General features: G+C 35.2%; 1 protein-coding gene across 7 annotated transcripts in view; it reads left to right on the forward strand.

Moving 5' to 3' along the window:
• LOC120423664 (protein rolling stone) overlaps positions 1-26,352 on the forward strand; it is a 131,040-nt gene that overhangs the window by 93,969 nt on the left and 10,719 nt on the right. For all 7 annotated transcript variants that reach the window (XM_039587550.2, XM_052708729.1, XM_052708730.1 and 4 more), the window contains 3 exons: positions 10,720-10,963; positions 13,477-13,599; positions 21,087-21,267. In XM_039587550.2, coding sequence (XP_039443484.1) covers positions 10,720-10,963; positions 13,477-13,599; positions 21,087-21,267 — 548 coding nt within the window. The remainder of the gene's footprint in view (positions 1-10,719; positions 10,964-13,476; positions 13,600-21,086; positions 21,268-26,352) is intronic.

The following is a 26,352-nucleotide window of genomic DNA, read 5'->3' on the forward strand; positions in this document are numbered from 1 at the left end:
TTACCTACCCTCTAAAAAGGCAAACATGTCATTTTGCATAAAAAGTTCATTCATGCAAGTTTCCGTGCAATGTGGGCAGCATTGCTACAAAAAAATCATACAAAAATGTTTTATAGTAAAAATGTGAATTAATATATTATGAATAAGTTTCTTTTTAAACCTTCAGCAGTAATGATTCTGTTTCGATTCAAATAGTTTGCAGATCGGATCAAAATTAACTGAATTACAAACAATTATTCTTTTAATTTCCACTTCTTCCACTTCTCATCTATGAAATATGTTATCTTTTGTTTATGAGTTTTTATTTCTGAAGGGCTGTTTTGGTTTAGTTTGAGATAAGGGAGCGTGCTTTTATTACGTAACGCAGTTAGGGGGGAGGGGGGGTCGGAAGCCGTGTTACACTCCATACAATTTTTTTAAAATTTGTATGGAAATTTTGTTACTGGGGGTAGGGGTCTAAACGTCCGATTTTTTGCATTACGTAATAAAAGAACGCTCCCTAAGCATTGATTTGTATGTGAAATTGCCAGGGGAACACGATGGTGATCAAATAAAAATTATATAAAATTATAAAATGGATTAAAATCCCGTTTTATACCATAAACTGTACAGAAACAATATTGGAAGGCATTTGAGGGTTGATAGGTTGATATAGGGTATGAATTCCTTGGACAATTTCCTATAAAATGCACCCAGAAGAAAGTCTTTTGGTCTAATAGTTGTCAAATTATTAGTAAAAGAATAAAAAAGTTTTTAAAAAATCGTCAAAAAAAGAGGGCGGTGTCAAAGAAATGGGATGGTCCAATCGTCACCAAACTTGGGATTTCTTTTATCTATCGATAGATGAACGTTTCCTCCAATTTTGGTCCAAATCGGTGGAGGTCGAGTCCAAAAGTGTACCCAGTTGACCTGCAATGACCCTTATATATTTTGTTTATTTTTTTACAATTTAAATCACTAACTCAATAATTGTAGTAGAGCAGAGTTGAATATATATTTAAGATTTATATATAAGTTATGAAACGTCCATTGTAGAAGGGGAGATATTTCGCCAAATTAATAACACCGATGTGGTTAGTTTGACTGTCCAAAACGTTCTGATTTTATTGTGATCGAAAAGTCCCCCAGAGCCTAACACACGAGGTACTAAGGTTTTGCTTACTGAGCATTAATCGAGCTACTTGCTTTAATCGCGGCAAGGTAAACGAAGTTTAGCTTTGTTCGCAGTTTGGGTTACTGTTGTCGGCTGTGCTGACGATGTTGGTGGCGTCGATCAATTATGCGGAAAGCAATTTCCGTAACTGCTCCCTCACCAAGAAAGGACCGTCCCGATCCGTATAGACTGCACATAAATTTTCCATCGGAAAGAACGACCAAACAGGTCACTTAGCGAGTTTGAAATATCAAGCTTCTTTGGTGATGTTTGAAACATTATAGTTGTTGCTGTTTTGTAATTAAGTGTTACAAATATTTGTAATCAAAGATTACGTAATCCTTAATTACATCTTCGTTTGTTACATTTCTGTAACTCTGAATTACAAATTGAGACTTGTAATTGCTATTACAAACAAACTATTATTTCATAGCAATGTTTCCTCTTAACAATTTCAAACACACTCGAATAACTAAATTTTTTTTGCTACATAATTTTGAAATGGTTTTCTTTGTTTTTTTATCACTCACACACCTTCTAAAAAAAAATTTGAATCGTGTTTTTTCCTTTTGTCAATTTAGTTAATCTGATCATGCTGAATTATTTTAATGATTTTCGAATTGCTGATTTTGTTTTTACTCACACACACTCACTTAACTTATCAAATTTGGAAAAATATTTTTGAATTTTGAATTTAAATTTTTTTTACTTTAAATTTTGTTGCTTGTTGAAAATCCGGGTAACGCTGTTCATTTGTCCTCCTCGTCGAAGGTGTTGAAATCCATGTCGTGCTGCGCTCCTGAACTCGGATCTGAGTTTTTCGCGATGTGCACACGATGGTATCACGCCTTTTGCCGAAGTATCCAGCGGATAATATTGGTTCATCTTCTTCGGTCGGTGGCTGCTTCACCAGATAATTTCCTTGGCTGCTTCACTCCTGATCTCCAGAGCCGTTGGTGACGAATTTCTGCTGAATGAACAACTGCCGTGTTTTTCGCATTAACTTGCACTTTCGGTCTCACTACCGAGATTTTCGCGAACGACCACTTCAATTAAAGTGCCTAATAGAAAGTGGGGACACGAGAAACTGAGATCCCAGCGATTTTATGTCAAAAAATGAGCTCCTCCAAGATCTTACACATAAGGTGCTTACAATCTCCACTTTGTCCATAGGATTTGTCAAAAAATGAACACCTTTCATTGAAACGCTTGGTAAAATTTGAGTGACCAACTGTGAGTGGCATTGCATTTTGAGTGCCTTGTCCCCACTTTCTATTAGGCACTTTAACTTCAATCACTGGGCATAAAGTGCCTAATAGAAAGTGGGGACAAGGCACTCAAAATGCAATGCCACTCACAGTTGGTCACTCAAATTTTACCAAGCGTTTCAATGAAAGGTGTTCATTTTTTGACAAATCCTATGGACAAAGTGGAGATTGTAAGCACCTTATGTGTAAGATCTTGGAGGAGCTCATTTTTTGACATAAAATCTCTGGGTTCTCAGTTTCTCGTGTCCCCACTTTCTATTAGGCACTTTAAGTTCGACAGCTACCTCGTTCCCAGGTTTTCTGTGGGAGACAAAAGGAGGCGAATACTTTATGAAACTCATACCTGTCAAAATTCCTAGCCTCAAAATTTTGTCGCGAGTTGCTTTTCTCCTCTATAGGCGGCGGGTCAGATGCGAGCATAAAAATGTCAAAAACTCTCTCCCCCCCCCCCCCCCTCCCCCCAATTCGTCTCACCATACAGCTGCAGCTTTGTTGACAAACAAACGAAGCACGCGGTCGCATGATAGCGGCATCGAAGTGGTTTAAAATGAAACTTTTTTGAGAAAAATAATATTTTTCCGTCTGAATAAAAAATTTGCGAGTATGTTCAAACAATTATTCCTGATGTCGGAGAAGTGATTAAAAATCAAAATTTCAATCCGTGAGAAGATGCCAGAAAATCCAGCTACCAGCTAAATCCACAATATTTTTGAAAGGTATCAAACAGTCACAATTTCTAACAAATCTAGTAGCGGATTTGGATTCTGCGAAAAATATTGTCATAAGCTCTACAAGTAAATTAGATCAAATATCGAAAAATTGGTAAAAAAATGGTCAAAATCATCACTTTTTCAAAAATCTTTGTCGTAAATTTCTTATTACTCGTGCAAACCCGATAGGTTTCATATCAAAATTTTTGTTTTTGATCGCTCTTTAACTATGTAGAACATTTATACACTCTAAAATGTAACTTTTCAAAGTTCATAAAAAACACAAAGTTTTAAAATGAAAAAAGATCTTAATGAAAAAATGACCTCTCTGGGTTATTGCAAATTCGAAAAGAACATTAAATTTATTATAAAATGACATGTCTCTCGTTTTTTGGCAGTCGATCGGTGCCATCGTTTTTTCAAAAAAAAAAAAAGATGAAAAATTAGTTTTTTTTCGGATCAGATCAATAGTCTCTTTGACACCAAAATCTTCATGGTTTCAAGCAAGAAAAAAAATGAACAACGTGAAATTTTGTATGCAACCCCCACGCGGGGGAGGGGGCTTCAAACTTTCAATTTTGAAGGGTTGGTACGCTCACAGTCACGAGATATCAAAAAATGGACCTCGGATTCGTGATCAAGGACTAACATTACCGCTTCGAGCAAAGTTTCGAGGAAATTGGAAGTGGGGTCGTGGCAACTGCTGTGTGAGTTGGCGAAGAATGACCCATATAAAACATGTTAATAATCGATAGGCATAACATTGTACAATAATGTTTGTTTACGTCAATAATTTGAGGAAGATCGGTTTATTGTGAATGAATTGAATCCAACTTTAGTAAAAATCTTTATATTCTGAATAAATGGCAATTTTTTTTACAAGTTTCAGCAAAATTGGTAAGTCGCTGTCGCTGTGGTGTATTGTAGAATGATTTTACAAAAAAGTCACCGTTCAGTTTTCATTTAAAATTACTAGAATCGTTTATAGAAAAGAAAATGACAATAAAAACTTATCAATTTTGGAAATAAAATTCATTTAAGTTATCTTCCTAATATACCTATTTAATAAATAAGAAATTATGGTTCATGACATTTCATGTGAACACCGTTATAACGTAGACGTTTGCAACTTGAACACTTTTTTCTTCGACCTTTCACCTTAGCCCGAGTTCCACCCCAGAAACGCTGTGGGCTGAGTTCAAGGTTGGCAAACAACATCGCATCGGTCCGAACCCATCTTCGGCGCCCTAAATGTTGCAACTTGCAATTAATTGATTGGTGCGCTTTCGCACGTGTGCTAAATTTAGGACAAATATCGACGTTGTTGAGAGCGAGTGTGTGTGTAGTTCTGGGTTATGGTTATGTGTGTGTGTTTGTACGGCCCGGAAGTCATACCCGGAGCCATCAACCGACCTGCCGGGTGCCGGGTGCGGTTTGTTCTAAAATGATTGGTACAAGCTGGCATGTTCGGATGAAACCGAAAGGTTATTCCCAATGCTCTTTCCTCCAACACCCGGCTATCGACAGCTCATCGTGTGTCTGCTGGAAAATATCGAACTTGGTGCACTGAAAAGATTTGGGTTGAAATAAGGAAGTGTTATCCTATCAAAAAGAAAATTTAAAATTTAGAATAAAGAACATTTATTCAAGCAAAATATAGCATTTAATTATATTTTGATCGGAAAAATTCACATTTGGAACAAAACATAATATGCATATTATGCAAACTTTCAGTGTGATTCTAAAGGATCTACCATATATTCATAATTCAACCAGCATGTGCACATACTCAGAATCTCCAGTGCCTTGTGACCATTAGTATTGTAAAGCGAACTCTACATACGTTCTACCACATATAAGAGGACTAGGAAGCGTGAATGAATGGTTGGATCATTTGTAATCGATTTTAGCAACTTTGCAGCGGAAAAAAATCTACAGCCAGCAAAGTATATGCATTCTTTTAAAAGTCGAAAGGATGAGCATTAGTGCGATTTATTCATGCAAGATGCGAAATTGAATGGTTCTGTAGATCTGTTTCAAAATGCACTTTCTGGAGTGATTTACAGGCCAGTCAAAAAACTGTGCTGCTTAGCTTTTGAATCATTTACAAGAATGATTTTCAAATATATTATACAATTCAGTGATGAATTAATTCGTGATCTTATTTCAAGAACAAATATAATTCACGGAAAAAAAATCAATTCTCGAAATCGTGAATTAAATTCACGAATGCGAGAACCACTAAGGAATATATGCACGTTTATAGTGCAAATGCACCATACTTATGAATAAATTCCTTCGTGGTTCTCAAATTCGTGAACTTAATTCACGATTACGAGAATTGATTTTTTTTCTGTGTTAGGACAATTTCTAGCTTTTGAAAACCAACCAGATTATCCTTGGTAGTAACGCATAGTAAACGACATTATTCGCCTCCACAAAATGAAATAACTAGCTAAGACAAATTGATATATTTTTCAGAGCTTGTTCTCAGTGTTGTATCTATTTCAAAAGAACATAACATTTCATGACTTCCATATCAGATATGAAGTTTGATGATCTGGCAATAATATTAATGTATATAAAAATAACCCCTAGTTCCAATAGTCCATTAGAAACCAGTTTTTGGGTTATTTTAAGCAACTGTGCCATTTTTGAGCGATTTTGGTAAAGATAACCCGTTGTTACCCGAGGCTAACTTTAGTTTAAAAAAAATGATTTTCATTCAAAAATAACTTGTTTGATATCTCCAACAAAAATTTAGAACACAAAATTTCCTACTAGAATCTCACTCTTCTGAAATCATAGGAAAAATAGTTTCTTTTTTTAAATACAGACTTCACCTTCAAGTAAAAATCAGTAAATGTTGACCAATTTTGCCCATATTTGGCCCAGCGCTCAAAATATTTTGGAAACAAAATTGAGTTTTTGGAAAAAAAATATATTATTCTAGGCATTCTAATGTACACAGATCTCTTGACATTTGAGAACCACTGTCCCTATTCAGCCTGTAGTATAATTTCTTTCCAGTTAATGGTTAGTATAGTGTATTTAGGATTTTTGTCATTTTGTGTATTTATTCAGATTTTTTCCATAATCATTAGGGTGCCCAGAATATGGGACTGTTTTTCGAATCCTCGCTCCTCAAGCTGATTATTGTTCCATGAGCTATTTTAGGACTCTGCGTCAAATATGAGCAAAATCGGTCAAAATTTACATTTACATTACGCTTGTGGACCAAGGGTTTTTTTTTCTGGGCACCCTAATAATCATTCATTCAGTTCAAATATTAGTGATTGCCCAATCACAATCAGTGATTTTCAGATTTTCAGTTTGTCTTTGAAAGCTTTTTAATTTGACTCGTTTTAATATTTACGAAAGCTTATTTACTATTCAGGTGTCTACCACACCGAAAAATTATATTATTTTCAGTTATGATGTAATGCAGCGATTCTCAACCTTCTTCTAGGCTGGTACCCCCTGCCATGTAAATCAAGTAGGCCCGGTACCCCCGTTGAGAATGGCTGATGTAATGTAATAAGCATATATCTGTAAGCTCATACATCCAATTGAAATGCTGTCAAAGACAAACTTATGGGAAATTGGACGAGCTTTCCGGTAAAAATATTGTCTGAGGAATCGATTCCCACTACCAGTTTTTGAAAATTTTGAAGTTTAGACCACTTTTCAAAAAACAGTTTTAGTCAATGATTTTTATATTTTTTTAAGGAGAGACATACCATCCTGCATTTTTCGTGAGTCCTTTTGTCACATTTTAGACTATTTTCACAAAAAAAAATTGAACGAAGAAAAATCGTGACATCACCTTAAAATTTAACTTTTAAATTGAAAAATCTCATTAAAGTGGCGTGTATTTTTCTTTCAGTGTATTTTTTTTCAGAAAGCCCGTCCAATTTCCTACAAGTTTGTCTTTGACCTTTTTGATACGATGCAACGGCTTTGAGAAACAGTAATTTTTAAATTACAAGGTACAAAAATATTTAAATAACTTGGCTCCATATACACAACAATTGCTTATATAGGCTTAGGATAACATGTCTAAAAAGTTTCATTGAAATTGGAAAAGGTCGGGTACAAAAGTACTAGAAAAAATCCTGATTTGAGCTGGTATTGCTTTATAGAAGACTCTACATTAGGGTGACAATAACAAACTATTTTTTTTTTTTTTTTGGAAAATCTCAAGAAATACTCCCTGGCTCTATTCTTTAGGCATAAATAAGTAATTGTGACAATTTTAAGCCAAATCGGTTAAGATTTAGGTGTCGCTTTTGATCGTTGAAGTTTGTATGGGAAAATTCTTAAAAATGTATGTGGAAATACATTGTTTCAGGATTTTGGCAGCAAGTGGCGCAGGGATCGCCCAAAATTGCTCAAGTGTGAGATTTTTATAGGAAACTTCATTCCCTACAACTTTGTCGAAGGGTGCAAGAAGATCCGAGTTGTCCTGATTAGTTCCACCTCCTCTTCCGTCCGAAACTTCTCCTCGCCATGAAAATTAACTTTTTCGTCCAAAAACTGGATAAAAATCTGCTTCAATGTAACGCTTGTAGCATTATCTCCTCGCTGATCTCGTCCCAGTAGCGAATTTTAACCACTTTTTATTTCAAAAGTTAGGTACTTTTGTCATTAAGGTAACATTTTTTATGTGTACTAACTTCAACGATCAAAAGCGACCCCTGAACCTTAACCGATTTGGCTCAAAATTGTCACAGTTACTTATTTCGTTAAGGAATCGATCCAGGGGGTATCTCTAATGTTGTTTTTTTTTTAAGGGAATGAGATCCGAAAAAAAACCAGCTAAACGTTTGAAAACGTCGTATGAAAACTCAAAATGGAGTTTTGACCGTGGTTGGACAAAAGAGCCTCACGGGTCCCCCACAGACCGTTATTATGAAAAAAAAAATTCCACCCAAACCAACGATTGGACATGGTTTCTGGGACCATTCTGCACCTCTGGGCCGAGTTTCAAAATATTTGCCGGCAGAATTTTCAAATACGGTCGGTTTTAGTATTTTGAGTAGAAATTAAGGGGCAATCACATGTAAAATGCGTAGGAAAAGTTCTAAGTTTTAATGTTTTAACTCTAAAACGTTATTGATCATGGTTTTAAATTGTGTTTACATGTAACAGAATGATATAAAACGATTTACGGGACTGACTTAGCCGGATTAAGCCTTATTTAAGTGACTTAAGTACATTATTAATAAGTTTATACATAAATATCTAATGAAAACTCCTACATTAGGCAATTTCAAGTCAAGGAAACCTAGATTGCACACAAATTATATAAAATGGGGTGACTTTGAGCCAAGGGGTGACATTGTACCAGCAAACGTCTAAAGATGGTTTCAATAAGCTTGAATTTTATGATTATTATTGTATTTGTAAACGGATTAATTTGGTCTATTTATGTTCCCACATAAAGAATTTGATGATATTGCTACGCAAATCTGCTGATTCGGTTTAAATAAGGCCTGTAGATTCAAAAACACCCAGAAGTGACAATTTTGAAAATGATGCGCAAAATGATTAGTTCTGAATCAACTCCTACTGATATTAAATAAAACAATCAAAATATTAAGGCATCAAATTTAGTGACATGGCAAGTTTGTAGTATTGCAAAATAAAATTCTCCTTTTTGTTTTTAAACGTTCACAAATTTATCATCATAAAATATTGTATTTTATAATTGAATAAAGTGTTGTTGATACAGTTTGATCATCGTTAGAAATCATTGAAACATATTATTGATCAGCAAGTACGTTTGCTAATAATATATCCAGTAAAACAAATCTTATTCCTGCCCAAGTGAAAACACAATCACTCATCCACTCTTTTAACAAGCTTGGCATATCTAATTAAAATTCGAAAATAGTGTGGTCAAATACGTGTGGGCTATTGGACTTAAAAATACTTGCATACGATGTATGTTTTGCACATCAGTAGTTGTAGTTTGTGTCCTTAAACTCTTGTCGGGTTTGAACAATAAGGCTAATAACACTAAAGCTTTATCTTATTTTTTTTGTTTTTCGTGCTTATCTTACTTTTTATGCCATTTTTGAAAATTATGGGAGAGTGCATAAACTAAACAACGATTAAACCTTACAATTAACGCCTATCGAGCTTGTTGTTAAGCTATCTAGCTATTATACAATCGTAAAATTTGGTACAATGTCACCCCTTGGCTCAAAGTCACCCCATTTTATATAATTTGTGTGCAATCTTGGTTTCCTTGACTTGAAAATGCCTAATGTAGGATTTTTCATTAGATTTTTATGTATAAACTTGTTAATAATGTACTTAAGTCACTTAAATAAGGCTTAATCCGGCTAAGTCAGTCCCGTAAATCGTTTTATATCATTCTGCTACATGTAAATACAATTTAAAACCATGATCAATAACGTTTTAGAGTTAAAACATTAAAACTTAGAACTTTTCCTACGCATTTTACATGTGATTTCCCCTTAATTTCTACTCAAAATACTAAAACTGACCGTATTCGAAAATTCTGCCGGCAAATATTTTGAAACTCGGCCCAGAGGTGCAGAATGGTCCCAGAAACCATGTCCAATCATTGGTTTGAGTGGAAATTTTTTTTTCATAATAACGGTCTGTGGGGGACCCGTGAGCCTATATTTGAAAATATTTTCAACCGATTCCTCTGACAATTATACATAACATTTTACAGATTCCCGAAAAAATGTCCACATGGTTTATGGATGGTCCGGTGTCATTAAAATTTGATTTAAAAAATTAAAGAAAGTCGTCGGACTACGCTTATTTGAACTAATTTGGCAAACTTTATCAAAAATGGGTTATGATATCGCAAATTTCCGCTCACGAATGTTTACTTTAAAGCAAAATCAAAACAAATTAAAATAATTTCCCAAAAAAAAATAAAACCTGTCTGCAATCACGCTAGACCAAACATCCGGACACACTCAAATTCGCAGAATAAAAGTTACTCAATTATTATTTAATTCGTATCGCCTTACATCGCATGTCGAACGATCGTCGTACACGTCTTTCATGACCACTGTCACCGTGTCACATGATGTTTCAATCAACTCACGATACCCGAGCTAGAGCTATGAGCTAGGTATAATGACGGGCATTGTGTCTAACGGGAGAATGGAGTGATGCCGATAGTCTAAGAGGGTATGACGAGAAGGTCACGAGGTTATTTAAACTTTATGATTTTTTCAGGGTGAAAATCAATTTCAATATCGTGTGATAGTAGAGCTAAAATAATTTTAGACCTTTGGTGTCTAAAACATGAAACTTTTAGATTTATGACTATGTAATGCCCACAGGGAATAAAACAAAATTACACTAGCCGAACCTGCATGTAATCTGCTCTATGTATGTACTACGCCCCACTTCCGATGCTGGCATAGTTCCGAAACCATGTCCGGCCAAACCACAACACATTCTAAACACAACTTTGTCATCAATAAATCAACCACCTGTGCCGACGGCGTTCGTTGGTCGGTCCAGCTTCCAGCCCACCTGGAATAACACGTGTTTTCATCCATATTCTTCTTCTTCTTCTTCTTCCTCCTTCCAGTGGCAAAGTAACACCCAGGTCGGAATATGCTACCTGATGTACCGGCTCATCGTGGCCATCCTGTTCCTGGCGGTGCTGGCCTGCTCGGCGCTGGACATTGGCCGCTCGGAACCGATGCTGGAGCACCACTACGCCAAATGGTGGATCTACCTGACGCACTGGGGCCTGATAGCGTGCGCCGTGCAGGCCTGGCTGGCGGCGATTATCGTCACCAAGGGCCTCATGATCGACCGGAACGAGTTTGGTAAGTTCTACCCGTAGCGTACCGATGGTGGTAGTTGCTCGTCAATCTGGCAATCTGGTTGAGGTTATGTTCACAGGTTATCGTAATCGTTGACCGCATCCACATCACGTTCACGATTTTATATCACTAAAATCAGAGAGGAACAAAGGAATTTTGCCGGTTTCAGAGTCGAAAAAAGACTGATCCAATTTTATGTTATTTTTTTATCTCTTCTGAGGTATTTTTTTAAATTGAAGTAACCTTGCTTGAAAACGCTGTTTTTCTGTTCTTCTGTTCTTCTGTTCTTCTGTTCTTCTGTTCTTCTGTTCTTCTGTTCTTCTGTTCTTCTGTTCTTCTGTTCTTCTGTTCTTCTGTTCTTCTGTTCGTCTGTTCTTCTGTTCTTCTGTTCTTCTGTTCTTCTGTTCTTCTGTTCTTCTGTTCTTCTGTTCTTCTGTTCTTCTGTTCTTCTGTTCTTCTGTTCTTCTGTTCTTCTGTTCCTCTGTTCTTCTGTTCTTCTGTTCTTCTGTTCTTCTGTTCTTCTGTTCTTCTGTTCTTCTGTTCTTCTGTTCTTCTGTTCTTCTGTTCTTCTGTTCTTCTGTTCTTCTGTTCTTCTGTTCTTCTGTTCTTCTGTTCTTCTGTTCTTCTGTTCTTCTGTTCTTCTGTTCTTCTGTTCTTCTGTTCATCTGTTCTTCTGTTCGTCTGTTCTTCTGTTCTTCTGTTCTTCTGTTCTTCTGTTCTTCTGTTCTTCTGTTCTTCTGTTCTTCTGTTCTTTTGTTCTTCTGTTCTTCTGTTCTTCTGTTCTTCTGTTCTTCTGTTCTTCTGTTCTTCTGTTCTTCTGTTCTTCTGTTCTTCTGTTCTTCTGTTCTTCTGTTCTTCTGTTCTTCTGTTCTTCTGTTCTTCTGTTCTTCTGTTCTTCTGTTCTTCTGTTCTTCTGTTCTTCTGTTCTTCTGTTCTTCTGTTCTTCTGTTCATCTGTTCTTCTGTTCTTCTGTTCTTCTGTTCTTCTGTTCTTCTGTTCTTCTGTTCTTCTGTTCTTCTGTTCTTCTGTTCTTCTGTTCTTCTGTTCTTCTGTTCTTCTGTTCTTCTGTTCTTCTGTTCTTCTGTTCTTCTGTTCTTCTGTTCTTCTGTTCTTCTGTTCTTCTGTTCTTCTGTTCTTCTGTTCTTCTGTTCTTCTGTTCTTCTGTTCTTCTGTTCTTCTGTTCTTCTGTTCTTCTGTTCTTCTGTTCTTCTGTTCTTCTGTTCTTCTGTTCTTCTGTTCTTCTGTTCTTCTGTTCTGCTGTTCTTCTGTTCTTCTTTTTTCTGTTCCTTTTTTTGTATTTTTTTGCTTTTTTGTTTTATTGTTTTATTTTTTTTTTGGTTTTATTTTTTAATTATTTTTTTCTGTCTTTTGTTTTTTGTTTTTTGTTTTTTGTTTTTTGTTTTTTGTTTTTTGTTTTTTGTTTTTTGTTTTTTGTTTTTTGTTTTTTGTTTTTTTTTTTTTGTTTTTTGTTTTTTGTTTTTTGTTTTTTGTTTTTTGTTTTTTTGTTTTTTGTTTTTTGTTTTTTGTTTTTTGTTTTTTGTTTTTTGTTTTTTGTTTTTTGTTTTTTGTTTTTTGTTTTTTGTTTTTTGTGTTTTGTGTTTTGTTTTTTGTTTTTTGTTTTTTGTTTTTTGTTTTTTGTTTTTTGTTTTTTGTTTTTTGTTTTTTGTTTTTTGTTTTTTGTTTTTTGTTTTTTGTTTTTTGTTTTTTGTTTTTTGTTTTTTGTTTTTTGTTTTTTGTTTTTGTTTTTTGTTTTTTGTTTTTTGTTTTTTGTTTTTTGTTTTTTGTTTTTTGTTTTTTGTTTTTTGTTTTTTGTTTTTTGTTTTTTGTTTTTTGTTTTTTGTTTTTTGTTTTTTGTTTTTTGTTTTTTGTTTTTTTGTTTTTTGTTTTTTGTTTTTTGTTTTTTGTTTTTTGTTTTTTGTTTTTTGTTTTTTGTTTTTTGTTTTTTGTTTTTTGTTTTTTGTTTTTTGTTTTTTGTTTTTTGTTTTTTGTTTTTTGTTTTTTGTTTTTTGTTTTTTGTTTTTTGTTTTTTGTTTTTTTGTTTTTTGTTTTTTGTTTTTTTGTTTTTTGTTTTTTTGTTTTTTGATGTTTGAAACTGTCATGTCTACCACAGATAGTTTCTGTCCAATTCATCGTTTCCATTTTTGCCAATTAAACTGCAAATCCAGCTTACTGGAGATAAACCCATTACCTGTGACCTCGTCGCAGCATTGATTGCGCACAAATGGCACAAATGTGTCGTGTTCTGCCCCGTCGACGACCCATTCGTTACCAGAAATGTGCAATTTAAATGTAATCTCGGAGCCCAATCCCAGCCCGGACCGGCAAAGGCCAGTGGGACCGACCGACCTGGTGCCTAGCCGTCGGAACAACCTCGCCCTTAGGATTAGGAACAGCTCGGAAATACGCACACTAAACTCTGCATCGAGGCAATTCCACATTCATAGACACAGTGCAGTCAATACAAGCTGCCCCACCCTGCTGAAATGACCCTTCTCCTTCCCTTCTTTCTTCCGCAGAGTGGAACATCCACGTGGCCCGGGAGAGCCGCCTGCATGCCGTGTACTGGATCGTGTACACCATCGCCACCGTTTACTCCTTCATCGTCTCGCTGGTCTACTGGACGTTCGTCTTCGATCCCGGTAAGTGTTTGCTCTGGGAAGCGACCCGGAAGAAGTGTCCCCCCAGCCCACAGGATGCACGTATTGTTACAGTTTCTGGGACACCCTACGGAGCCTGTAGAGGCATTGTAATATTCATGTGTTTGCAGGGCAATTGAAGTTTATGTGTCGAATGTGTTTGTGCTCATCCTGGCAGGCAGCACAATATATGCTTTCATTCTAAATGTTTTCATTACCGAAGTGCTGAGCAGTTTGAAGGCGTTTTCATTAGATAATGATAACACCCATGTATCTTTTTGTTTATTTGTTCAAGTTTGTTTTCATAACCTTTTGACAGCTAAACTTTATCAGATTTTTTTGTAAATGTTTGACAAAAGATCGAACGACAACAGGTCTAATGAATAATAACCAAGAGCGTAGAAATCTAGGACAAGTTCACTAAAATATTACAGAAGATGATAAGATTAATTCGAAAAAAATGAAGTTTCCAAAAAAAATAAACTGTTTCTCAAAAAAACTAATTAAAGATCGGCTGTTGTTTGAAAAGGAAGAAGAACTCACAAGAATTTTAACGAAAAAAGAACGAATTTGTATCAAAGAAAAGAATAATATTCACAAGAATGTGTTCGAATCCTACTAGGGGAACAGCATCTAATTCCAGCGTGCCTTTAATGTTGCCATATAAGCACTTTGACGTTCAACTACAGCTCATTAATCGCGTTTTCAATGGACTTAGGAGCGAGTGCCTAACCTGCCAAACATACGAGAACTTTCCCTGCTTCATATATAGTACACCCAACACTTAGCATCAATTGTCGGAGAGCAGTGTTAACATTTACATTCCAGAGAATCGTGTTAACATTTACGGACACAGAGAATAGTGCTTCAGATAACCGAGAGAATTTTGCCCTGTTTACGGGAATCGAACCAGGGACCTTTGACAGACCAGCCCAATGACTTAACTGCCTCGGCCATCACAGCATGGCGGCCAGGGTGACAAGAAAAATTGAAAATTTTGGAAAATCTCAAGAGATACCCCCTGGCTCGATTCTTTAGGCAATAATAAGTAACTGTGCCAATTTTGAGCCAAATCGGTTCAGGTTAAGGGGTCGCTTTTTATCGTTGAAGTTTATATGGGGAAAATTGCAAAAATGTATGGGGAAAAACATCGCTTCAGGATTTTGGCAGCAGGTGGCGCAGGTCTCGCCCAAAATTGCCCAAGTGTGAGATTCTTCTAGGAAATTTAATTTCCTACAACTTTGTCGAAGGGTGCAAGAAGATCCGAGTTGATCCTGATGAGTTATTAGCAATGCGATGAAAAGAAATCGGCTTATATACTTGAAAGTATATAAGGGGTATATAGAAAGTATATAAGAAAATACTTTTCCTTAAAAAATCACCAAAAATCAGGATCAACTCGGATCGTTTTGCACCCTTCGGCAAAGTTGTAGGAAATTAAATTTCCTACAAGAATCTCACATTTGGACAATTTTGGGCGAGACCCGCGCCACCTGGCAGAAAAATACTGAAACGATGTTTTTCTGCATACATTTTTGCGATTTTTCCCATATAAACTTCAACGATAAAAAGCGACCCCTCAACCTTAACCGATTTGGCTCAAAATTGGCACAGATACTTATTTTTGCCTAAGAAATCGAATCAGAGGGTATCCCTGATGTCGATTTTTTTATTGTCACCCTAATGGACAATGTGTGTAAAGAAACTTATGACGCAAAATTGCTTATTAGGACATTAAAAATCGATGGACAAAGTTTCAAACAGGGCTGTGGAGTCGGAGTCGGAGTCGGAGCCGGAGTCGGTGGAGTCGGGTCTTTTTGGGGACCCGGAGTCGGAGTCGGAGTCGGAGTCGTCAAAACTTGAACAGCTGGAGTCGGAGTCGGAGTCGGAGTCAGCTAAATTTTAGGAGCTGGAGTCGGAGTCGGAGTCGGAGCCGACATTTTTAGACAACCTGGAGTCGGAGTCGGAGGCGGAGTGATCTAAAATTCAACAAAAAATATTATTTTTAATTATTGTTCATAATTTATTACAATGCAGGTTAATTCACAAAACTTCTTATATTTTTAATTGTTTTTAAGTCGCATGCACTGCGATGCCACTTTTTTCATTTTTTTAAAGAGATTTATCAGATGCCATTATGTTTTTGAATCATTTTTATTGTGATTGGAATGCTCTAATTGTTTTATTTCGCTATTATCACTAAAGCATAACCTTTTAATCCTCTCTAACCCAAGTATGTAGTTTCATAATTTAAAAAATAATAGACAATATTGGTTTTGTAGTCAGAAATATTCAATTGATTCTTGACTGCATCCTTTTGCCTATATTTATGTACCTTTTCAATATAAATTTGACCAAATTTAATCCAGTTCATTCTGAAAAAAAGTACACACATAGTAATTTTTTCCCCGATAGCGAATGTTTTGGAGGTTTTAAGTAAATCATTTTTCAGGAAAAAAAAGTTACGAGGTACATAAAAACATTAAAAGTAATAATCACTGTTTTTGGAAATCTGAAAAAAAAACTCGCTAAGAGTATAACTCTTCCATCAAATAATCAACGATTATAACAATCTACTACTTGGAACTTAACATGCGCATTTTGTTTATAACTAAGTACAAAAAAATCAAAGTGTCACGTTTAAAATATTTGAAACTGACAAAATATATCAAAAAAGGTGCAACTTTTTTTGAAATTATCATTGAATACGATAAATATATCGATTATTTTAATGTTTACTATTGCTCTACAAAAATCTGAAAGTATCGATCCTTGGGCAAAATATTTTGATATCATTGCAAATTATCGTTGAACGAATGTCTAGATTTCTGTTCCAAAGGACATAATAGAAAAAAGTATAATGAAAATGATAGGATTTTTTTTTTTCGATCGGTAAGATTTTTTTCATAATGTATATGTCCCACGCAAATATGACCTAGAAAATATTTTACCGGAGGCGCACGATCATTCATAAAGCTTCGTTTAAGGTGAAGATTCAAGAAGTATCGCGCGCCTCCTTTAAAATATATCGAAAATTATGAAATTTAAATAAATAAAAAATCCTGGGTAAAATATGTTTTAAGTCAAGGATTTTGAAAAGAACCACTTAACGTCCTTTCCACGAATAAAATTTTCAGGTACATTGATTTGCAATAATAATCTCCTTCAGCCATGGCGTGATGTCCATGTACGTCTTTAATCAAAATCAAAAGCAAAGCAATCCACTTAAACGACCCCCGGGTCTTTTGTGGGCTCTGTTGCAAGTTTCTGCTCATTTCTAGGCGTCCAAAGGTTTTGTGTGGTGAGTCACCCAAAACCTCTTTTTACGCAAATGGACCGACGTTTTACTTCCCCATCCGATAGAAGGTGTGGTCAGGCAAATCTCGTCTCGAAAAATGCCACCGGGTCCGTCTGGGATTGAACCCAGGCTTTAGGCGTCATCCATAAAGTATGTCACGCAAAAATCGGCCAAAATTAAACCCCCCTCCCCCCTATGTCACACTTTGTCACACAAAGTTGAACCCCCCCTCAAAAAGTACGTCACATTTTGCCAGACCCCCCCCCCCCCTTGTTTTCGATGGGATTTTTTATAGTTTTTATATCTTTATTTTGGTATTTTTGCCAATTTTAATATGAAAAAAATGTCTAATTATTAATTTTTTAGAATAAACATTACCTTTCAATTCAATTCGGTTTTATTGGTGAATAATCAAGATACAATCAGTTCTTTTGCAGTTCATAACAGAGTTTTGGAGTTCCTTTCAGCTGTGTTTTGCACCATAATCCATTTTGGAACAATTATTTCTATAACTATGGCACTAACAAGAGCAAGAAAAATTTAAGAATAAACATTACGAAACAAAAAACAGTTGTGTATCTTTTAAAAATTATAAGACCTGGTAAAACATTCGAGTATTAAAAAAACTAGCAAACTGTTTTTCACAGCTTTGTATCTAATAAGTTCAAACCATTTATAGCAGTTTTCTTATGAACACCCTGCTTGCAAAGCATTTATTTTTATCAAGCAAGAATTTGCAAAATATTGAAGTTCCAGCTGCAAAAAAATGTGACTATATAATAAATTATAATGTGATACCGTCATCAGGGGTGACATTGGGTCTGGGGGTTAGTTTTGGGTCATACAAAAATGCAGAAATTTGTATGATCTAATCTCACCCCTCAGACCCAATGTCACCCCTGATGACGGTTCTTCTAAATAATAGTAAGCAAACAATTTTAGAAACGAGGATTTAATTTAATTGTGTTAATATTATGCAATCATAAAAAACAACCTAGCGTGACGTCACAGTCTCGCAAACCACCCCTCCCCCCTTGGTCACATCTTGTCACACCTACGGTAACCCCCCCTCCCCCCCTAAGAGCGTACGTACTTTATGGGGTGAGAGGCTACCACGCTAACCACTGAACCACCGAACCCGGCTTTATGGAGCTTTGAAAAAATCGTTTGAAATTTTATTTAAAAATCCAAGGTGACTTTGAGAGTCACTGTGCTTCTGAGCAAATTGAATTAATATGTAAATCGATTATTTAGGCTAGGTTTCTTTTAATGATTTATTTAAAAAAAATAACAATTAAATATTTGAATTTATTAGTTTTTAATAAATTGAATATAAATTTAAGGTTATGTAAATAAATCCTTATTTACTTACATAATTCTTCTAAAAAAAATTCTAAAAATGCCTTCAAAACTGATTTTTTTTTTAATTTCTGTTTTAATAACGTATAAAACTTGTAACCTAGAAACTTTTTTCCCGTTTAGTGATTTGAACTTATTTTCCTTGAGAAAAATTTTACACTTAGAGGGTAATTATATTGTCCCGCCCGTGTGGATCAATCGGACCGCGCACTGGACTCACAATCCAGAGGTCGCCGGTTCGAATCCCGCGGCGGGCGCTCTAAAATTCTTTGTGTAAATATGGGTATTCGGCGCCGTCGCTCCGTGCCATACTTTCATACACTTAGGAGCCCAGGGCGGCGAAGTCCTTGTAGATAAAAGGAAGACACTAGTGGTTGGTACTAGCAATGGTGGCCGACAGCTATAAAGTCAACTTCGTTTTCGGGTAATTAAATTATCCTATTTATCGTTTTTTTTTCATAATTATAAGTCACTAATTTTTGAAAAAAAAATTAAAATATGTGGAGTCGGAGTCGGAGTCGGAGCCAACAATTTGTTGAAAGCTGGAGTCGGAGTCGGAGTCGGAGTCGGCTAAAGTTGGTAGGCCGGAGTTGGAGTCGGAGTCGGAGTCGGTTGAAGCTGAAAGCCGGAGCCGGAGTCGGAGTCGGAGTCGGCTAAACTCAGAAAGCCGGAGTCGGAGTCGGAGTTGGAGTCGCTTGAAATATGACCCGACTCCGCAGCCCTGGTTTCAAATAAATAAAAAACGAAAGAGAACTGTTAATTTTAATGTTACTACTTTTGTTTGAAAGAATACAAAGAAAAAGATCCTGTTTGTTCGAATGTGTAGGACATTATTTTTCTTTATTCAGACTATTTCTCATTAATTTTTGTTTTATTCGTGTTCAGGGACCAATAACCATGGTCCATTTTTCGATATCACGTGATGGAGGAGCGCTTCGACCCTTTCATTATTCTGGATTTTTACCAGACAATTTTTTCAGTGATTTGTAGCTTGAGATCATGAAGAGATAGAGATTTGGTGTCAAATTGACTTTAGCGTAAAAAATTAATTCGGAAAATCGCTACAACTTTCCGAAATCGAATTTTATATGAAATTTAATGTACTTTTCGAATCTGCATCTTTTTCATTAAGAACAAAAATTTTCATTTTCAAATTATTATTTTTTGTAATTTTGCAGAGTGTACCAATGTTGTACAACGATGTAGAGCAGACAATTTCAAAATTTGGATGTATAAACATAAGTGGCCATCCATAAACCATGTGGACACTTTTAGGAGAGGGGGGAGGGGGGGGGGGGGTTTGCGATTGTTCACGCTCTATACAAAACAAAACAATTGTCCACGAGGGAGGGGGGCGTTGAGATTTCCCAAAAGTTTTCCACGTTGTTTATGGATGGTCCTTGAGGGGTTTGCATATATTCATCACGAGTTATCTGAATTTTACGAATTTTGTTTTTGAAAAAGTGGTGACCATTTTTGACCAAATTTTAGAAGTTTTAACCCCAAAAACTCAATTATGTGCTTTTAAAAAAAAATCAGAAAATTTTGCATAAGAATGATGCATTGAACGTTTGTTGTGCCTCGTGCACTGCTTGAATGTGTTTTTTTTTCTAAAATAAAGGAATAAACCAGATACTCCCGCTCATCAGAAAAACATTTTCTTAGAATAAAAATCCCCCTATTCTAGCAATGCCCGAGCAGCAACAAACGTCCAATGAGTCATTATTAAGAAATGTTTTTTTAACTTTCCGGAAAAAATACATTCAAAAACATACTATTGAGTTTAAGGGGTTAAAATTTTGGAAATCTTGTCAAAAATGATCAAAATCATCAAATTCTAAATGAACAAATTACCTCTCTTATAGGTTATAACAGATTCAAAAAGTACATCAAAACTAGATTAAATTTTCAAATGGTCCTATCTGCATAGGAAACCCATGACTCATAGGTTGTTTTGAAAAATTACTCTGGAAATTTCCCATGCAATAACATGTCTCTCGATTTTTGACGGCTAAGTAACTTTTTTTATGAAAATAAAAAAAAAATGATATGAATGTGTAACAAAATTTGGAAATAATTTGTCTACTACTATTCTCGATTTCATTGGTAAGTTTTCAAACGAGCACTTACAATGAACTCACTTTTATGAGCGATGAACTCCAATGCATGTAAAAAGTTACAAACAGGAATCAGGGAGTACGAAATAGGACGCGAATGTCAAGAAAATGAAGGAATTCGACGATAAATGGGAGAGAATTGAGCGAAAAGAGACCGGAAATGGACATTTTTCTCTCAATTCTCTCTCGTTTTGCACAAACGATGAACGTTTTGATCGAACGATGAACGTTTTGACCGAACGATGATCATTTTGCTTCGTGCGTGTTTGAAAAGATCTGAGTGAAAAAGATAATAATGTAAGCAAACAATTCATCTTGAAAATTTGATAATGTCAACCATCGCCGATGGTTTGACGTGATGGTACTCGAAAATTTTAATTTCCGCTTCACAAACATATACAAAACATCTCATATAGCCTGTAGTGGTATGTGGTCAAATTAAAGGACCACTTTGTCTAAAATCAAATTAAATTTCATTGTTACACATCGCTTGTCCAGCCAATTGCTTTCTGACATCCTTGAGCCATGTGATATGCTGCTGCGGCCGATCTAATTTCGAATATTGTGTTCCGTTTATAGGGAAAGTCAGGGTTTCGATGAGGCATTCTCCTCTACTCGACGTTGACTCAATTGTCCTGGTGCTCCCCTACAACAAAAACAACAACAACAATAGCAGTTATTTATTGCATTTTCGATGGCTCCCTCTCCAATTTCAGAAATCCACCGCATCGACGCCGTAAATCTGATGGTGCACGTGCTCAACTCCGTCATCATGCTGATCGATCTGACCATCGTGGGACACCCGATCCGGCTGAACCATGCCTACTGGACCACGGGCATCGGCGTGGCGTACGCCGTCTTCTCCGTCATTTACTACCTGGCCGGCGGCACTGACAGGTGAGTTTGTTGGTTTATTTTCGATTGAAAAATGGACATCCCCAGCCGAGGGACCCTCATTTGGTACTTGATTGTGTTCAAAAGTGTAATTAGTAACACGAACCGAAACGCGTCGTTGGTTGCCAACTATTCATCGGCTCATTAGATGCTGTCGTGGAGAGTGGTGCCAAGCTATAAATCCAATATTAAATTTCAATTATCGACTCGACATTCAATGTCACCCGAATGGGAATGTAATTTCCGGGATGTTCCGCTTGGCTCAAGTTTTTGTTTCATTTAAAATGAACACGATTCTGAATCCGTCCTTGCATAATTTGACTTCAATAACGGGGTCGTGTCACATCTCATTAAGATTTTTCTTTTAATCGTTACGGAAAGTACTTTTATTTTTACTTTCATCGAAATCGGATTTTGAGCAGAACTATTGATGGACTTACAATCTAGGCCCCTTCGAAAGATTGGCTGCGCTAGGGTCTGATTAGATTAGATTAGATTAGAACTATTGATGGACTTACAAACTTGGCTGCACTAGGGCTTGATTTGATTAGACTAGATTAGATAAGATCACATTAGATTAGATTAGAATAAATTAGATTAGATTATATTAGATAAGATAAGATTAGATTAGATTAGATTTGATTATTGAAAAAATATTAATGAGTATTAATAAGACTAAATAAAATCAAACTATATTTCAGTTAAACCATACTGTCGTGCTGAAGACATGAATTATTTTTTCTACTTGAACACATTTAAGAAGAGAAAAACGAACAAACGTATTTCAAAACAAAAAGTTGGCATGAAATTTCATCACATTGACATTCTATTTACCTTCCGTCATCATCATTTTCGAAGCCAAGACGGCTTTCCACTCAATTTGAAGAAGTCCACTGATGGACTCATGAAAAAAACCTGCTCCGCTCAAGAGTTGGCCATAATCAGCTTTCCGAGTCAAATCGATTGTCAGCCGATGAAAAGGCAATTGCTTGTAAACCCGATTTCGATTTTCCTCTTTTTTTTACTCCTCCTTTTCCTCTGTACACACACTTGACTTGACTGTGCAGAAGGCCTCTTCACTGGCGGGGAAAACCTCAATCGAACCGCAGCACTTTTTTTGACCCGCAAAAGTCCAACACACACACTGCTTCCATTTCTCAACTTTTAACGGAATTTCCCAACATTTTAGGGCGTATGAATATTTCAGATGGATTATTTGGAACAGGGATGCGAAATTGGGTCAACTTTAGGCTTTAGGTGTTATTTTGAGGCACAACTTAATCTAATCTAATCTAATCTAATCTAATCGAACACAAGCGCAGCCAGTCCGAAGAAAGCATCCTGGAAGAACTTGTGGTAAGATTACGCCTAAAGTCCTTTCTTGTTAATGATTACAGTACATCCGAGTTACCCCGAAAATGTATAGCAAAAATTAAAGCGGCCAGGCCTACTGCGTTGCATTAACCGCAAAGACAGATTCTGTGAACGGATCACATTTCACAGAATCATCAGGGGAGGAAGGATGCGTGGACATACCGTACCAAACGCTCCGAATCAGTTGTGGTGTGGTGTGTTAGTGTAAATTTGGCAGATAATAATATTTAGAGGGGGGGGGGTGGGGAGGGGGTGGAAATGAGGATAGGAAAAAGGGAAAGTGGGAAAGGGATAATATGGATATATCATTTGATCAATAGAATATTATATAAAATAAGGGAAAAAAATCAAATAATGATAGATAAAATGGATAGATCTCACCAAATCAAGGTTCAGATTCAAAGATCCATAATAAACCTCCTTCACAAGCAAAATTCCGATCCATCGGCTTGGTTGGTTTCCTAGGGATCGGAACCCAACATTCCAATTTCCTTGGAACAGCTTCCCGACGTCTTCAACGATATCCATACGAAAAGAAAGTAGAAATCCCTTCTGGACCAACACTCGGAAGACTTCACTCTTTCTGCAGAAATGTCCAGTTCTTCGCTTTGGCAGCTTACACCTCACAAAGTTTTCCGCGGATGATGACATTACAACCAACTGTCAGAAAAGGCAAAATACGGATCTAATATCTGGTTTAGACACTTTATAATTTTCTAAAATTTTCCTAGAAGGTTAATTTTAAAGTCGAAAAAACATGACGCAGCAAAAAAATTTCACGCCCGCACGCACCGATTGCTACGATCAATCCTTATTTTGAGGCACAACTTAATCAAAAATTAATGAATTTTCGTACGAATTTCCAAAAATTACTACTAAAATAAGCCCGTGTCAAATGTTACGCCCCACACAGCCCAACGTACAAAGCCTTTCAATGAGATACTAAAATTTTACTACCAAAACCGTCCCCCGTTTTCCCTGGAACTGCGCGTAGGTTGGCACACACTGCTGCTTCTGTTTTTCCCAACATTAGGCAGGGCAGGGCGGGAGGTCACATTTTGTTTATGATTTGGTTGGGTGGCGAAATTTGCATAACTGGGATCTGGCCGAGAGGAGAGAAGTTTGTCGTCATTTTAACGCAGCCGCCAGAATTTTGCACTGTGAACTTATATTTAGGGATTTATTTGACGAAATTGATTTTTATTTGAAATTTATTTAGCAAAATAAATTGTAAATTTTAAAGCAAAATCATAATTGTGAACATTTAATTTGTTGCTATCTTGTGACAATGACTTTTCGGTGCAATTTCAACATAATTTGGTATTTCCATGTTATTTTTCTCTCCTATGTTGCTATAATCGAAATGAATAGATTTTCAAACTTGACTCAAACATTTGTATTTTGTTAATATCATTTAATTTTTCAACCCATAAATATTTGCAGATGTTATTCATATTAAAACTCAAGAAGTAGAAATATGATTGCTTAGATTAAATTACGAATGTTTTGTTTCGTCTTTAAATAATCTAATCCGTTTCCTTAGTTGATATTTTCTCTTTTTTATTGAAAAAAGACTTCATTCTGTTTGTTTGAATAAAAATTTAATCAATTGTTCCTGTTTTAGAGAAAATCCTTATCTCAAGAATTTGAATAAACTATTCAGCATTGTTGAAGTGATAAAATCATGGAGTTATAATTTCATCAGCAATTTTTTTATAATTTATTTTCTATTTTTCTTATTATGAAAACATTTAATCTAAGCTTCAAAAACCTTATTACATATTATCGAAACTCCATATCACGAGAAATGATTTTCTGATCAAGTCTCCTGAAAAGTTGTATGTTAGGATTAGGACTTGGTAAAAAATGATACACGGAAAAAAATCACGGTTTTTTTTTGTATTACTATTTAATCACTAAAAGTTGAGTAGATTTTTTTCATTTTCGATTTTGTTTATATTTTTAAAGGAACTTAAACAGGCATTTTATGCGTTAGAGTTAAGGATGCTTAAAATCTGGTACCGGAGATGTAAATTTTCGAAAAAGGTGGTTTTTGTAAAAACTCAAAACACTGTGAAGAAAAATTTCAAAAGTAATTTTTAAGAAACAAAATCCTATTTGCAATCGAAAACGACTTTATACATCTTTTGATAAAGTGCTCCGTTTGCAAAATACAAGCTTTACAAAGTGATTTTTTTTCGAAAAATGTTCAATTTTCGCAATTTAAAATTACTTTATGAAGTAGCACCTCTGCTAAAAATATGTTTGACAAGCTGAGGAAATTTCTTATATTTCTTAATTAGTTGATAGCTATTCGATCAAGTAAGTCGAAAAAAAAGGAAATTTTTCTGCTTGTTTTGTTTTGCTGAGATGTTGAATTTTGTAAAAAAATAAGTTTGCTTAGTGTCATATTTTTTTTCTGGTTTTTGGCAATTTCTATTTGACAAATTTGATTTTTCAGTCTTGAACATATTTTTACCGAAAAGCTCGTCCAATTTCCCATAAGTTTGCCTTTGACAGCTTTTCAATTTGACTCATTTTAATATTTACGTATGCTTATTTACTATCCAGGTTTCTGCCACACTGAAAAAAATATTCTATTTTCAGTTAGGCCGTTGCAAATATTTTTCAAAGTTTATGTTGTTATTTGAATTTTATATATTTTTTATTTTTTTGCCCCGTGTATTTTTATTTCAGTGTATTTTTTTCAAAAAGCCCGTCCAATTTCCTACAAGTTTGTCTTTGACCACTTTTTGATATGATACGGCTATGAGATACAGTAATTTTTAAATTACAAAATACAAAAATATTTAAATAACCTACGCCCTTCTCAAATGTTATTTTCGAGTACAATTGGCTCCATATACACAAAAATGGCTTATATAGGCCTAGGATAACATGTCTACAAAGTTTCATTCAAATCGGAGAGGGTCGGGTACAAAAGTACCAGAAAAATTCCTGATTTGAGCTAGAATTGCTCTTATAAGCTCTAATTTTTAAATTCGCAATTTTTAAGAAACAGTTGGTTCGATCTCCAACGTAATAAGTTAGCTTTTGTAAAATTTATGCTCTTTTCAAGAAAAAAAAATCGAGATTATAAAATTTGAAAAAGTGCAACATAAGTGTTCTCGCGGATTCAGTCACAAATGCAAAAAGGAGTGATTCTATAATTTCGAATCTTTTTTATAGGAAAGAGTAGAAAATCTCACAAAAAAAAATCGGCATTAAAAATCGAACCAATAGTTCCGAGGTAAAGTAAAAAAAGGCCAATTAGATGACATTGGGAAAAAAAAATTCTCCAAATTTTTACTGCAAAAGTCAGCATCTAGCAACCAGCAGCCGATCAGTAAAACAGTGAAAATTGTTGCTTTAAAACAATATTTTTGCAGGGATGCTGTTCCTTCGTAAATATTTAAAAAATGCAAAATAGAATTTTAGGTTTTCTAAAAATAAGATTATAACTCGATTATTCTATTTAAAAAAAAACATGTACAACAAAAAGATTAATGTATTCAATATATTGCTTTCTATTTTAAAATATTTTGCAAAAAGAAATATAAGCTTGAATTGATTTTCGGTTACAAATTTGTGTTTCACTTTTTTAACCATGTGCCAGAATGATTTTTCTGTTTTATATTATGATTTTTAAAAGCAACCTTTAAACAATTATAAAACGTAAAGATAAAAACAAACTCACAGAAGTTTTTTATTTGT

This window comes from Culex pipiens, chromosome 2, assembly GCF_016801865.2.
Source record: "Culex pipiens pallens isolate TS chromosome 2, TS_CPP_V2, whole genome shotgun sequence".
Classification (NCBI taxonomy): Eukaryota; Metazoa; Arthropoda; class Insecta; order Diptera; family Culicidae; genus Culex; species Culex pipiens.